The 16171-nt window shown below is 43.1% G+C and overlaps 1 protein-coding gene across 1 annotated transcript in view; it reads right to left on the bottom strand.

The window, feature by feature from the left end:
• pvrl2l (PVR cell adhesion molecule related 2 like) overlaps nt 1-16171 on the bottom strand; it is a 68642-nt gene that overhangs the window by 37279 nt on the left and 15192 nt on the right. The window contains exons 4-6 of the mRNA XM_053334051.1: nt 10920-11213; nt 1711-1828; nt 819-967 (exon numbers count right to left, since the gene is read on the bottom strand). Of these exons, the coding sequence (XP_053190026.1) occupies nt 819-967; nt 1711-1828; nt 10920-11213 (561 nt within the window). The remainder of the gene's footprint in view (nt 1-818; nt 968-1710; nt 1829-10919; nt 11214-16171) is intronic.

The following is a 16171-nucleotide window of genomic DNA, read 5'->3' as shown; positions in this document are numbered from 1 at the left end:
ACAGTTTCCTGTGTCATAACCTGGGCCGTATAGACTCCAGTTTCAAGAGAGTGGTTTCGATCTGAAGTTATAAACATTTCGAGTTGGCCCCTTGTCCTGCAATTTGGCCCTGCTGTGGGGAAAGGGTCAATCAAAAGCCTCCGCGGCGGCTTGTTGAAAGCCGGCCAGCAAGGAGGAAAACATGAAAAAGAAAAAAAATCCAATGTGAAGATTGAAGAGAGACCAGCATCCCTGCAGCTCTCAAATCAGCCCTGATCCCAGCATGTGTGTGTGTGTGTGTGTGTGTGAGAGACATTTATGTTTCTGTGCATGCATGTGTGCAAGTGTATCTGCATGTTTGAGGAGAGATGGTGGACTGTACGTGCATGCAAATGGTTGTGTGTGTGTGTGTGTGTGTGTGTGTGTGTGTGTGTGTGTGTATGTGTGTGTGTGTGTGTGTGTGTGTGTGTGTGTGTGTGTGTGTATGTCAGAGTGTGTACAAGTCCAGGTATGCACGACAACACGCTGTACACCTGCTCACAGAGTAACGTGTGGAGTAAAATCAGCTGACAATCACTACCAGCGTGTGTGTGTATGCTGGCAGTTATGACATGCTGTTTGAGAAAATGGTCCTGTTGTGTTTGATGGGGGGTGTGTGTGTGTGTGTGTGTGTGTGTGTGTGTGTGTGATCATCATGTTTCAAGTAAATATACGTGTATCTCTACGCTGTGTGCATCTGTTCACACTTAAACACATGTACAGCATCTTGGCGTGTGAGTGTGTGTGTGTGAGTGTGATTGTGTGAGTGTGTGTGTCAGCTGTGTGTTTGAGAGACTCACCGATGACGATGGTGGTGATCTGGTGCTTGCTGGCTCCATGCTTATTCTTGACCTCGCAGATGAAGGTGGTGTTGACGGCGTCGTCCACCTTCCTCACTGTCAGCTTGTTGCCATCCACCACCACCGTGTCTGGCAAAGGACCGGACACCCTGGAGAGAGAGAGAGAGAGAGAAAGCGAGAGAGAGAGAGAGAGAAAAGAATAAAAATTGGTAAGGAATGAGGAAATGCATAATAAAGGGGGGGGGTGAGGTAGTGAAGAGGATAGTTGATTGGGTTGAGGGAGGAAAAGAGAAGAAAGGATGATGGGAGTGAAAGATGCAGGAAGCGGGAAAAAAAGGATAGAGGAAATGAGGGATAGCAGGAGAAAAAAGAAGAAAAAAGAAGAAAGAAAAGAGAAGGGAGAAGAGTAAAGAAGGAGGGGTGAGGAGAACACACATTTTGAGATATTGGATTAAATAAGATGAAGCCAAAGAAAATAAAAAAAAGAGAGAGAGAATCAATAAGAGAGAGGGAGAGTGAAATAAAAAAAAGACAGAGAGAAAGATTGGAAGAGATAGGAAGAAAAAAAGCAAGAGGGAAAAAACAGGCAGCTTGTGACTGTGATATTCAAAAAAACGGCATTAAATGAGAGGAAAATCACAGACATATGAACAGCCGTTCTGTCTCCCTACTCAATATTCATCATGAAAACCACACACGCAGCACAGTACGCCATCTGTCCATCAGGATGAGATGCTAAGAGCGTTTGTGTTTATCAAAAAAATTACGAAGAAATGGTCATTGAAGAGAGAAGCGATCACTGTGCACGCTCATGTCGTGATTATAGTAAAAATTAGAGACTGTGTCATTCTCTCAGAGGGAGGTGAAGAGAGATGATTGGATTGATACTTACGCGGTCCAGGTGACGGTGGTGGGCGCAGGGTTGGCGTTGGCCGTGCAGACGAGGACGGCGTCCGAGCGGCCAACATACCAATTGTTGTCGTACCCCTCTATGGACACAGATGGGGGGTCTGAAAGTGAGAAATAAAGAGTTAATTGATGCAGGACACCAACGTTGGGTTATTTCATACTATGACAGGATAATAAAGAAAGGAAAGAGGTAATGAGACTGAGGTTCATTAAGGTAGTTTGACATGTCCATGTATTGTATTGTGTAGTGGAAAACTTTATTATGTATTGTCCAGTTTTACCAATCCAGAAAGAATGGCGGCCGATGCAAGTCACTGTTGTTCCAAATGTATTTACTGTATGGATTCAAGAGTCTCTGGGTCTAGGATGATGTAATGATTCATGGTTTATGTTGTGACAATCAATATTACCAATTTCAACTTTGTCTCTGGGAAATTATGTTTTTTTGAACCTTTGGAGCCATTGCTATCGAGGTTAAGCTGGTCAGTGGAGCAAGTCAGAGCTGTAATGGTTCATTGCTGCAGTCGGGAGGAATAAAAAACACAAAGTCGCTGAATGAATCCAAAAGTGACCCAGAATCCAAAAGTGAAGTGATTTAAAGTTTAGCTTAGCTTTCTCCACCCATAGTAACACACGCATAGGGCTAGGTATCAGTACTTTAAAGTATCCAAGGAAATCAAGTACCAAGTAGTTATGGAAACTTCTCCAGTCAAACAATACCTGTAAATGGATCTGGATCTAGACTTAATGATTTAATATGACATGTGATTATTGGCCCACTACAGCAGCAGCTACGACTCCGTGGTGGAATAACTGCAGAACAAGTTAACCTTTGTGTCGTCCTCCTGGGTCAAATTGACCCTGTCTGTTTTGACTATTCCTTCTTTCCGTCCTTCCATCTGTCTGTCCTTCCTCCCTCCCTCTTTCTTTCTTTCTTTCTTTCTTTCTTTCCTTCCTTCCTCCTTCTCTCTTTCTTTCCTCCCTTCCTTCCTTCCTTCCTCCTTCTTTCCTTCCCTCCTTCCTCCTTCTCTCTATCTTTCCTCCCCCCCACCTTCCTCCTTTTCCTCCTTTCCTTACTTCTTCCTCCCTTCCTTCCTCCCTCCTTTCCTTGCTTCTTCCCTCCTTTTCCTTTCATTCCTTCCTTCCTTCCTCACTTCTTCCTCCCTTCCTTTCTTCCTCCCTCCTTTCTTTCCTTCTTTCCTTCCCTCCTTCCTTCCTGCTTACTTCCACTCACATGATGGGAAAAAAAGGTATCAAATGAAGAACCCTACCAGTACCTGTGTCGCCTTAAGGGTACTGGTACTGGTACTGGTAATATTTAAAGTCATAACCAGCCTGACACACACTTGCATTTGTCTTTACTTGGATTTTTTTTGTACTCAGCCTTGTACCTTTGACTTTTTATCAAACAACCTTTTTTTTTTTTTTTTGCAGTTGCTCTTTTGTGCTGATGATTCAGGCACTTTAAACCCCTACAGTGCACCCTAGTGAGGGAGCTACCTCAATGTGAGAGATTTTCTCTCTTTTCACCTGGAATTTGTGGTTTAAGACATCTGTAACCTGTGGGAGGCTACTGTATACAAAGACAGTCAGGTCACAGGTAACATGCACCTTTCTGTAAGCTGTGTGTTTACAAATGGGTCAGAGGACTGCCAGATGGGTTTGAAGGACTGATGACATCAATCTCTCTATAAAATCTTAACCATTTGTTGGGTTGTTTTTACCGATCTGCTTCAGCATGTAGCATCATACAGAGACAGTACACAGAAGCTAAATGCAAGTCAACATGTCTGGTAGGCTCTGTTTGTATGCTGATGTGCTCAAGCTCAGCTGTGTAGAGTAGATATGAGAAAGAAAAAAAAAGTCTTTCTACCTAGAAGAGCTTTTCCTTCTAAAATCAAGGCACACTTATAGCAAGAGGAAGAGAAAATCAGTTAATGTGACTCTACTAAGAGTCTTATGTTAAAGTCAAGTCAAACCAAAGTGACATGTGTGGGAAGCTAAAACCGGCAGAACAGAAAAGCTTAGTGACTCTCTTTCTTTTCACCCTTTTCATGTGAAAAAGACAGACACATACTGTGAAGGAAACAGAGAGAGAGAGAGAATCAGAGAGAGATAGAAAGAGAGAGAGGGGGGAGTGTGAGGAGAGTGTGTCAAAGAAAAAGCAGTGAGAGAAAAACACAGCAGGACAGTGGGGTAAGTGTATGATACGTGTGTGTGTGTGTGTGTGTGTGTGTGTTCCTCCCAGAGAGCGTTGACCTATAAAAAGCTGATCTGAGTTACACAGCTGACAGGAGACATGATCCCTCTCACCATCACTAAACTAACACATACACGGTGAGGAGTCATAATGTGTGTGCTATGATACTTCCATTTTAGTGAGGATCAATTTGAGTTTGACCTTAAACGATGTTGGGTGCTCATTTTCTATATTTCTCTTATTGTAAGCAAATCTCATTTCCAGAGCCAAGCCAACAATAAATTGATTTAGTTGCAAGTATTGTGTATGCACAGTCTGATTATATATCTTATTCTTCCGTTGTTGTCCAAAAAAAACTATTAAAAAACACATCAATGAGCCACATCGTTGCAATGGGGGGCGACATGTTCCTTTGCCCTGAAGAGTTTGGGCATGTTAGTTTGTTTACAAGCAGCTTCAAAGACTAATAACTGATCACTTTTCAGTCTCTGGAGAGTAGTTCTGTGTAAAAGGCCAGCTCAGATCACAACGATTTACAACCAGACAGGTCTCAACTTGCAAAAGAATCCCAAGAAGCCTGATCGTAAACCTTCTAAAACTGGGCCATTCCCGTCAAAGCAACACAGACACACAGATGATGGTCGTCACAGCAACAACAACGCTCTGGCATAACCCATTTATTCTGCACTGATACATTGTATTGTAAGTGGATTAGCTGGATTTCTGTTTGTTTGTGATAGCCTACAAGCTACGTTACTATCTATGAAGAGATTAAACATGACCACTGTTTAGGGATAGGAATAGCTATGAGTCTTACAGAGCTTCATTAGCTTGTTGTGCTAGATATCAGGGAGCAGCTGTGGCTCAGGTAGAGTAGTTGTCCTCCAATTGGACGATCAGTCCACATGTCGATGTGTCCTTTGGTACGACACTTAACCCCAAATCGCTCCTGTTGCTGTGCCAACGGTGTGTGAATGAGAATGTATATTAAATTCACCCTGATGAGCAGGTTGGCACCCTGCATCAGTGTGTGAATGGGTGAATAAGTTGTGATGTAAAGCGCTTTGAGTGGTCGTAAAGACTAGAAAGGCGCTATATAAGTAAAATCCAGTCCATATCACAACCATTCTACATTTTTAAAATAACTTTAGTTTAAAGTCAAGATGTTGTGGATAGGAATAGCTATGAGTCTTACAGAGCTTCATTAGCTTGTTAGCTAGTTTCATTAGCTTGTTGTGCTAGATATCAGGGGCGGCTGTGGCTCAGGAGGTAGAGTGGTTGTCCTCCAATTGGACGATTGGCGGTTCGATTCCCGGCTCCTCCAATCCACATGTCGATGTGTCCTTGGGCAAGACACTTAACCCCAAATTGCTCCTGTTGATTTGGTGTCTTACAGAGCTTCATTAGCTTGTTGTGCTAGATATCGCAACCTTTATACCACGCATATCCAAACTATCCCACAAAGGGCCATTTGGCTGCAGGTTTTTGTTCCAACCAATCAAGAGCACATCATTCGACCGATCAGCTGTCTGAAGATTGAGATTAGCTGATTATTGGTTGGAACGAAAACCTGCAGCCACATGGCCCTTGGGGGAATAGTTTGAACGCCCCTGCTTTATACATTCTACATTTTTAATATAACTTTAGTATAAAGTCAAGATGTTGTGTGTGGTATGTGTTGTTGTTTAACGATTTTGGAGAACAAAAGCAGATCTAAGGCACAGAGGAGTACAACATATCAGGATATCAGGCTTTGGACACCCACACAATGCTTTTTAGTAGGATGAGTTCATTGTTGGTTTGGCTCTGCACATGAGATATGTTGATAGTAAGAACAATACAAAATATCTCGAATCATATCTTTTAAGAGTGAGGATATTTTTTTGAGCACATTTGAGTCTTAACTCCCATTAAAGGGTAATTGGTGTTAAGGCTCATTTATGCTCAACATTAAATATGGATCTGGATACAGACGGAGCCTTCTGTCCGTGCTCTGCGTTCATTTCGTACGGACCAAACGGAGCAGTACCACCGGAAATCACGGGGGGGGGGGGGGGGGGGGGGCAGTGTTGCTGTCACTACTCGATACGTAGCTCTAGTGAGACACGAAGAAGAAATAACAATGGAGGAACTTTTTGAGGAAAGGTTTTGTGAGTTGGTTAGAAACTTTAAACATATCGTTTTTGTCTTTTATGCAAGAGGAACATTATAATAATAATAATAATAATAATAATGCATTTTATTTAAAGGCGCCTTTCAAAGCACTCAAGGTCACCTTACAAGGCACATATAACACAAAAACAGTACATCAACAAATACAAATCAGGTGACATTTAGTGCAGAGATAAAGAATAAAGAAAGAAAATAAATAAAATAGATAAATAAAAATAAAAATAAATATGAACGTGACTTCAAAGTGCATTAATATAATAATAAACAAGAATGAAGATTGCATAGTTAAAGGGAGATAGAGTAGGCCACTCTGAATAGGTGTGTTTTCAGGCGGGATTTAAAGGTAGAGACAGAGTCTGAAGTGCGAATGTCAGGCGGGAGAGAGTTCCATAGGCGGGGGGCTGATCGGCTGAAAGCTCTTGACCCCATGGTGGTTAAGTTGGCAGATGGAGCGAAGAGCTGGTTAGCAGAGGAGGATCGGAGAGTTCGAGAAGGTGTGTAGATGTGGATAAGTTCAGAGAGATATGATGGTGCCAGGTTGTGAAGGATCTTGAATGTGAGGAGTAGAATCTTAAAGTCAATGCGGGATTTGATAGGGAGCCAGTGAAGTTGCTGCAGAGCAGGAGTGATGTGTTCAATAGAGGGAGTTCTAGTTATGATACGAGCGGCTGCGTTCTGTACAAGTTGGAGTTTGTGGAGAGATTTCCGCGGAAGACCAAAGAGGAGAGAGTTACAGTAGTCCAGACGAGATGTGATCAGGGTGTTTACCAGGATAGCGGTGCAGGTTGGTGAAAGTGAGGGACGGAGACGGTTGATGTTACGTAGATGGAAGTATGCAGACCGAGTAACGCTATTGATGTGGGCTTCAAACGATAGTGTGCTGTCCAGGATGACACCCAGGCTCTTTACTTGAGGGGATGGAGGAACAGTGGTATTGTCGATGGACATGGAGAAAGTGTTGAGTGTTGCTAGGGTTGATCTGGTACCAATGAGGAGGACCTCAGTTTTTTCGCCGTTAAGTTTAAGAAAATTTAGTGAGAGCCATGATTTAATTTCCAGTAAGCAGTCGGATAGAGCTGTGGGTGGCAGAGTGGAAGTAGGCTTAGTGGAAAGATAGAGTTGGGTATCATCAGCGTAACAGTGGAATTGTATGTCAAATTTCCTGAGAATGTGACCAAGAGGCAGAAGATAAATAATGAACAGGAGGGGGCCAAGGACAGAGCCCTGGGGAACACCACTAGAGACTGGAGAGGAGCCAGATCTCAGGTTTTTGATTTGAACAAACTGAGTGCGGTCAGAGAGATATGATGTGAACCAAGCCAGTGGGATGTCAGTGATTCCAATGGAGGCTAATCTGTCCAGGAGGATTTCATGAGAAACGGTGTCAAAGGCTGCACTCAGGTCGAGGAGAACCAGAATGGAGAGAAGTCCAGAGTCAGATGCCATCAGGAGGTCGTTGGTGATTTTCACTAGGGCTGTCTCGGTGCTGTGGAGGGGACGGAAGCCTGACTGAAATTGTTCATAAAAGTTGTTGTCAGACAGATGGGTGTGGATCTGAGCTGCAACCGTTCTTTCAAGTATTTTGGAGAGAAATGGCAAGTTAGAGATGGGACGGAAGTTGTTCAAGTCATTTGGATCGGCGCCAGGTTTCTTGAGTGTAGGAGTTATTGCAGCAGTCTTTAGTGATGATGGAACAACACCAGAAGTCAGTGAGGAATGAATGATGTCAGTTATTAATGCAGACAGTATCAATATCTCCTCCACAGTCGCCATGTTTGTTTTTGAGTTTGTTGTTGTCATAAACGTTTGACTCGGTGCTGCCTCCTGGTGGATGTATTGGTTAACATCCATGCCAACGTAAAGGACGCATGGAAGTATGTGAGCAGTGACAGTAACATCATTTGATACATTTTCGTACGTCCGTTGAGCATAAATGGGCCCTTAGGGTGAAGGGGTTAGAGGGGTTATGTTTGAGGTATTGTGTCAGTGGGAGTCGTAACAAGTTTAGGAGTACAAACAGGTCTGTGCTTGCATGTGTCATAAGACTCACATCAGACACAGTGACGGCTTGACAGGTGAGAATGCTCAGGCTTGTTCGTGTGTATGTGTTGTGTTGTGTTGTGCATATACGCCCCCACACACACACACATACTGTACACACACATATATATAGACACATAACACATATTGCTTACATTGATATAAAGATGCATAGTTGATGTATGATAATTTGACAGCTTGATAGACAGCTTGATATGTGCACTGTGAGTATGTAGTAACAATATAGCACTTTTTAATGACAGTCTGACAGGCAGTTTGATTGTGAGTTTGTGTGTGTGTGTGTGTGTGTGTGTGTGTGTGTGTGTGTGTGTCTGTGTGTGTGTGTGTGTGCTGCAGATTTATAAAAAAAAAGAGGCTGAACAAAAACAATCTGTTCCATCTTTGCAGTAAACGGCAGCAAGGTCACACAGTTAAGACGAAGCTGTCAGCATCCCTAAATCTCTGTAAAGCTACGCTGAACCTGCATAATATTTTAATCCTGTGTAAATTAGAATGGAATGTGTACGCGTGTGCTTTTTTTTTTTTTTTTTGTAAACATGTGCCGTCTTGTTTTTTCTGTAAAGTCCTAAAAAGCCAAAAGTTCTACAAGTACAACAAGACGCTGTTATCGAGTGCCCTTCTTGAAGTTTTTTGGATTTAGGTATAAGATTGGGCGTAACCACAGTCATCTGTTTTATCTGTCATTACCTTGTACATAATTAAACATTTCTGGACAGATGCATTTGTTACAATCTGGTATGAAATTAACAGTTTAGTAGAAACGTTGGCGAACACACAGACCTTGAATCAATTAATGTGGTGTGCACTATCCTGCTGTTATATTAGCAAAGGATCACGACAAGAAAGATGAATGTAGATGGATTGTGATCGTATCTGGATGACTGTACAGTAGGGATGCTAATTTATATATTGGCTATAAAAGTGTTGATAAAACAGACTCATGTGAGATCCTAGTTGATAAAAGGTTTCAAACACAACAGCACTTCAGTAAAGCCGGAGTTGGTTTTTACGCTCTCGTTCCCTCAAACAATCCACCGAGAACAGGGGGATCAAACTCATCTTCATTCAAGGGCCACATACAGCCCAATTTGATCTTATGTGGGCTAGATCCTTAAAATAAAGGAAGGAAGGAAGGAAGGAAGGAAGGAAGGAAGAAAGGAAGGAAAGACAGATGGAAGGAAGGAAGGAAGCAAGGCAGGAAGGAAGAGAAGACAGGAAAGAAAGAAAGAAAGAAAGAAAGGAAAGATGGAAGGAAGGAAGGAAAGATGGAAGGAAGAAAGGAAGGAAAGACAGATGGAAGGAAGGAAGGAAGGCAGGAAGGAAGGCAGGAAGGAAGAGAAGACAGGAAAGAAAGAAAGAAAGAAAGGAAGGAAAGATGGAAGGAAGAAAGGAAGGAAAGACAGATGGAAGGAAGGAAGGAAGGCAGGAAGGAAGAGAAGACAGGAAAGAAAGAAATAAAGAAAGGAAGGAAAGATGGAAGGACAGAAGGAAAGAAGGAAGGAAGAAAGGGAGGAAGGAAGGAAGGATGGAAGGAAGAAAGGAAGGAAAGACAGATGGAAGGAAGGAAGGAAGGAAGGAAGAGAAGACAGGCAAGAAAGAAATAAAGAAAGGAAGGAAGGAAGTGAAGACAGGCAAGAAAGAAATAAAGAAAGGAAGGAAAGATGGAAGGACGAAAGGAAAGAAGGAAGTCTCATCGGCTGACAGCATAATGACATAAAGACTCCACACTGAATCAGATGCTAAGTGTATAAAGACTGGCATCGCCTCGGTAACCGGTCTCTCGGCACTCATTGTTTACATCATGATCCCAAACTTGTTAAAAGCCTGTAACACATCTGCAGGTCGTCTATACTGTGAGTCAGGGGTGTCAAACATGTGGCCCGCGAGCCGGAACCAGCCGGTTGAAGAGTCCAATCCGGCCCACTTTGCTTCCTGCCGTCTCTTCCTCCCTTTCTTCCTTCCATCTTTCTTTTCTTTCTGTTTTTCTTTCCTGTCCTGTCTTCTCTTCCTTCCTTCTTTCCTTCCTTCCTTCTTTCCATCCATCTGTCTTTCCTTCCTTCCTCGCTTCCTTTCCTCCCTTCCTTTCTTTATTTCCTGTCTTCTCTTCCTTCCTTCCTTCCTTCCATCTGTCTTTCCTTCCTTTCTCCTTCCATATTTCCTTCCTTCCTTCCTTCCATCTTCCCTTCCTTCCTTCCATCTTTCCTTTCTTTCTTTCCTGTCTTCTCATCCTTCCTTCCTTCCTTCCTTCCATCTTTCCTTCCTTCCTTCCTTTATTTTAAGGATCCGGCCCACATAAGATCAAATTGGGCTGTATGTGGCCCTTGAATGACTTTTAGAGGTTATATTTGTATTCTTGTGTTACACCAACAATTTTGAAAAAACGCAAAAACTAACAGTGTGTTTTTAGATGTTACAGCAAATAGACCAGATGTTGTTTTTATTATTTTAGATCATTAGAGAAGCAGATTACAAGTGCTTTGGGAGGAGGGTGCGTGGAGAAAGTGCTGCACACTAAGGTTTTTAAAGTATCAATTTCTAGTAATCACCTTTTCACAGCTTGGAGGTATAAATGTGCTGCTTTTACTGATAATTGGCAACCTGTGTAATATCGATAAGCAGTGATAAAGAGTATCCTGCTGTACTGGCATTAAGTGGATTTATAATATCTGTGTGTGTGTGTGTGTGTGTGTGTGTGTGTGTGTGTGTGTGTGTGTGTGTGTGTGTGTGTGTGTGTGTGTGTGTGTGTGTGTCGTCCTTACACTCCACAGAGAGCTTGACAGGGTGAACCCATGACCGTTCCTGTGTCCTCTGGTCGACGACGCACGTGACCTCCCTGCCGTCGTCGGCCGGCGTTGGAACCAGCCGATACTCACTGCGTACCGTCACTGTGCCGTCCGGCCCGTTCGTGGTGCTGGTCGAATGGTTCCCTCCGACAGATGCCAACCACTTGATGGTAGCTGCCGGTTTGCCGTCCGCCGCCTCACACTGGGCCACCACCACTGACTTGGTGCCAGCCTGGACGGTTACCCCTTTGGCGGTGTTCTTGGGTTTGGCTGGAGAAGGAGGGAGAAGGGGGGTGGTGGAGGGAGGGGGGGTCGGGGAGACAAGGAGGAAAGAAAGGCCAGTGGTTAGAGTGGGACATTACGGTTACGATATGAATCGAGGCAGGACACAAAGGGGCGAACAAGAGAACAGAGGATAAATTAAAAATGGCAGAGGAGGAGGAGGGGAGAGATGAAAAAAAATAAAAGTGTGGCGAAAAGAAAAACACATCAAACGTAAAGCAGAGGATGAGAAGAGGGAGGAGGGCACGGAGAGAGCAGGGGAAGAGGAGGTTCAATCAGTTTGTTGTGTATATATCCTACTGTGGCTGTAATGAAACTCTGAGGGGAGGGGGGGGGGGGCGAGGGGGGGCCCTTCTGGTATAACCCTAGGCCACTCAACATCAGAGAGACAGTAAGAGAAAGTACAGAGTTCCTTTAAAAAGGAGAAGTCTAAATTTAGTTTTTAGAAGTGTTTTTTAACAGCTTTTTGTATAATCTACAACAGTAGTGCTTGTTCCTTGTGAAGAAACCTCCTCAACTATTAACTATCTGGAGGGAAACAAAAAGTCACCAACAGACACTGACTAATTGGCTCTGACTGGCTTTGAGTTACATCACCAGGAGCAGGTAATCTCTCAACTGAAGTGAAACATCAAACACACCAACGTTTTCGAGAGCTTTCACATTGCAACACTGATATGCAAAACACTGTTTTTTCGTTCCCCACGTCACATTAGCTTTGTGAAATCAAACTGGACTTGTTCTATAAAGTGGCAATGTTCCATGAAAAAGTCCGCCCCCCCCAACCCCTCCCACCTTAAAAAGAAACCCGAGCATCGGACACACTATCAATCAATCTGTAAATGTCAGTGAATGTTGTAGCCAGTCTTTTTAAGCGTGCACTATCTTGTACTGCAGATGTGATCATCATCTTCATTCAAGGGCCACATACAGCCCAATGTGACCTTATGTGGGCCGGATCCTTAAAATAAAGGAAGGAAGGAAGGAAGGAAGGAAGGAAGGAAAGATGGAAAGATGGAAGGACGGAAGGAAGGAAGGAAGGAAGGAAGGAAGGAAGGAAGGAAGGAAAGATGGAAGAAAGGAAGGAAAGACAGATGGATGGAAGGAAAGAAGGAAGGAAAGATGGAAGGAAGGAAAGACAATGGAAGGAAGGAAGGAAAGACAATGGAAGGAAGGAAAGACAATGGAAGGAAGGAAGGAAAGACAATGGAAGGAAGGAAGGAAGGAAGGAAGGAATGAAGAGAAGACAGGAAGGAAAGATGGAAGGAAGGAAGGAAAGATGGAAGAAAGTAAGGAAAGACAGAAGGAAGGAAGGAAGGAAGGAAAAAAGGAAGGAAGGAAAGATGGAAGGAAGGAAGGAAGGAAAGATGGAAGGAAGGAAGGACCACCCCCCCACCTTAAAAAGAAACCCGAGCATGGGACACACTATCAATCAATCTGTAAATGTCAGTGAATTCCATTATTTCGTGTCGTCAAGTGTTGCAATTTACTTTGTTTTTGTTGTAGCCAGTCGTCTTTTTAAGCGTGCACTATCTTGTACTGCAGATGTGATTTAGTGAATTCCCCCAAAATGCCTTTCAATATGTCACACACCCATTGTATTGGAATTGAAAGATTTTACTTATAAACAAAAACTCAGGCAATTATTGAAAACAAATTTCCTGCTGGAGCATTGCCTGCTGGTTTATTGAGGCTAGTGTCTGTGGGAAGAAACAAAAAATCACTCTGTGTGTTTTCTCTCCTTCTACTGAATGAGTCCAGAGAGAAGCCTCGCTGTTTGAATTCACCCAAAACTTTAGATTTTTTTTATCTATCTTTGACCTTCATGTCGTCCTCCCGGGTCAAATTGACCCTCTGTTTTAGCTGTTCCTTCTTTCTTCCTTTCCTTCCTTCCGTCTGTCCTTCCTCCCTTCGTTACTTCCTTCCTTCCTTCCCTCCCTCCTTCCTTCCTTACTTCCTTCCTTCCTTACTTCCTTCCTTCCCTCCTTCCTTCCTCGTTTCATTCCTTCATTCATTCCTTCCTCCTGTCCTTCCTTCCTCCCTCCCTCATTCCTTCTTTACTTACTTCCCTCCTTTCTCCCTTCCTTCCCTCCTTTCCTTATTTCTTCCTTCCTTCCTCCCTCCTTTCCTTCCTTCTTCCATCCTTCCTTCCTCGCTTCCTTCTGTCTTCCTTCATCTCTTCCTTCCTTCCTCCCTCCTTCCTTTCCTACTTTCTTCCTTCCGTCCTCCATCGTTTCATTCCTTCTTCCATCCTTCCTTCCTTCCTTCCTTCTTTACCTCCTCCCTTCCTTCCTTTCCTTCTTTCTTACTTCCTTCCTCCCTCGTTTCATTCCTTCTTCCTTCCTCCTTTCATTCCTTCCTCCCTTCCTTCCTTGACTCAAGGACAACAGGAGGGTTAAATATCCCTGCAGCTAAACCTCACTGCGTTTAGAGTAGATATCTCAATAGAGTCATATTAACTCATTTTATAGCCACTAACCATTACAAGAGATCGAGACACACAAATGATAGGTTATATCATTAGTCTTTTCAGTAATGTTAAATGCTTTCCATCAACGCCTCACAAAAGCACAGAAATGACTGTAATATATCCATTAAAGGTAATATTATTAGCCTGTAATACCTAGTGCAAAATGCTACCACTTCTGACTGGATAAATCAGAGGTTGAGATAATTACAGTATCCTGCTAAACTGGTTTTATGGTGAGTGCCATGCATTACTTTCATACTTGCCTTTATTTCATCATGTAGTATTAGGTGTCTTAGTCTTCTAAAGTTAAGATAAGGTCCATTGTATGTGTTTTAGTGGACACAATTGGACTTTAATTTACTATTATTGTTCCTATTTCATCCTGTCAATAGACTTACTCATAAGCTATTTGTGGATGTCGGATGATTTTGCCAGCTTTGTTACTTCAATTGGCTTCCGAGTTGGTCTTAAATCCAAATCCAGGCAGCATTACAAAAAAGGTCTTAAAAAAGTCTTACATATTGTCTCCTTAAAACCTAAAAGATATCCAGGGACAAGAGATGAAACAAAGAGAAGGAACAGACATCGAGAGCTGAGACGAAACAAAAAGAGAAGGGAGCTCAGACATGAAGGAGATAAGCAAAAAAAAAAAAAGAGCAGAGAGACGAGAAGCAGACAGAGAGGAGGACAACAGAAGAGATGAAATAGACATAAACAGACACAGACTGACCATGCAGAGAGTAAAGCAGAGTAGCGGAAAGGGTTTGGATTGATCTGGGGGCTTTAACAGGTCGGGAGTATCCGTCCCTGATGTGTTTCGTGACATTGCATCCAATTGAGCCTGCTGCTACTCCTCACATCCGTCTGAGGCTTTTCTGAGTACAGAGTAATTAGAAGGCAAGCCATGCTAAAGGAACTGGATAAACATTGGCGGCGCCCCCCCTGTGGTAATATCAATAGGCTAGATGCCAAAGACTGACAGGGAGACAAGAAAAGAAATGCACAACAGTAATATTTCCAAACACAATAACTGCATGAGGTATGTTTGGTTTTATGAAGCCACGCACTTACTCAGAAGGCTTAAAAGTTATATTCACCACATGCTTTCATTTTAAGTATTCAGATTGCATTTTGATGAGTGTTTACCCAAAGATTTCTGGGTCTTATAATAAAAGTTCTGCAGTAAAAACTTTTCTCCAACTCCAATTCATATTTGTAGAATACAACATGGAGATAAAAATTTTTGCAGTCTAGAAATAATTAGACTTCAAAGATCTACATTTCCATTACAGGAAGTCCGCTGTAGGGGGAATTTGCCTATTAGCTGTGCGTTAGTTTAGATATAAATTAGCTATAAAGCGTCCTTATAGTTGGTGGATTCTCAGGACCGACTCAGCAAGGAAGATGCTCGCCCAACTAGGAGCCTGAATCATCAGTGGTTATAAAACAGGGTCGGTACTCCAAAGTAGAGCCTGGCTGACACTGGCCGCCATTGAGATTTGGTTGAATTCTACCTGGAATATTAGCCAAGAGCGAAGATATTTGTGACTGAGTGTGAAGCTGTTGCTAAATTAAGGCGGCATTCACACAGGACAGCTAAAATCTAAAGTTGGTGGATTCTCAGTACCGTCTCAGCAAGGAATATGCACCCCCAACTAGGAGCCTGAAACATCTCTGAGACTATCTTCTAACCTTGGCAGCGGTTATAAAACGGGGCCGGTACTTGAAAGTAGAGCCTGGCCGACACTGGCTGCCATTGAGAGTTGGTTGAATTCTACCTGGACGAACGCTGGTTTGAATCCAAAGCATGCTGGGAATATTAGTCAAGAGAAAAAGATATTTGTGATTGAGTGTGAAGCTGGCTGTTGCTAAATTAAGGCGGTATTCACACAGGACAGCTAAAATCTAAAGTTGGTGGATTCTCAGTACCGTCTCAGCAAGGAATATGCACCCCCAACTAGGAGCCTGAAACATCTCTGAGACTATCTTCTAACCTTGGCAGCGGTTATAAAACGGGGCCGGTACTTGAAAGTAGAGCCTGGCCGACACTGGCTGCCATTGAGAGTTGGTTGAATTCTACCTGGACGAACGCTGGTTTGAATCCAAAGCATGCTGGGAATATTAGTCAAGAGAAAAAGATATTTGTGATTGAGTGTGAAGCTGTTGCTAAATTAAGGCGGCATTCACACAGGACAGCTAAAATCTTAAGTTGGTGGATTCTCAGGACCGTCTCAGCAAGGAAGATGCTCGACCAACTAGGAGTCTGAAACATCTCTGATACTATCTTCTAACCTTGGCAGCGGTTATAAGACGGGGCCGGTACTTGAAAGTAGAGCCCGACCGACACTGGCCGCCATTGAGATTTGGTTGAATTCTACCTGGACGAACGCTGGTTTTAATCCAAAACCTTGTGGGAATATTAGCCAAGAGAGAAGATTTGTGACTCGGTGTGAAGCTGGCTGTTGCTAAATTAAGG

The sequence above is a fragment of the Scomber japonicus genome, chromosome 15 (assembly GCF_027409825.1).
Source record: "Scomber japonicus isolate fScoJap1 chromosome 15, fScoJap1.pri, whole genome shotgun sequence".
Classification (NCBI taxonomy): Eukaryota; Metazoa; Chordata; class Actinopteri; order Scombriformes; family Scombridae; genus Scomber; species Scomber japonicus.
The sequence above is the reverse complement of the archived record's forward strand: the minus strand, read 5'-3'. Positions and strand labels throughout refer to the sequence as shown.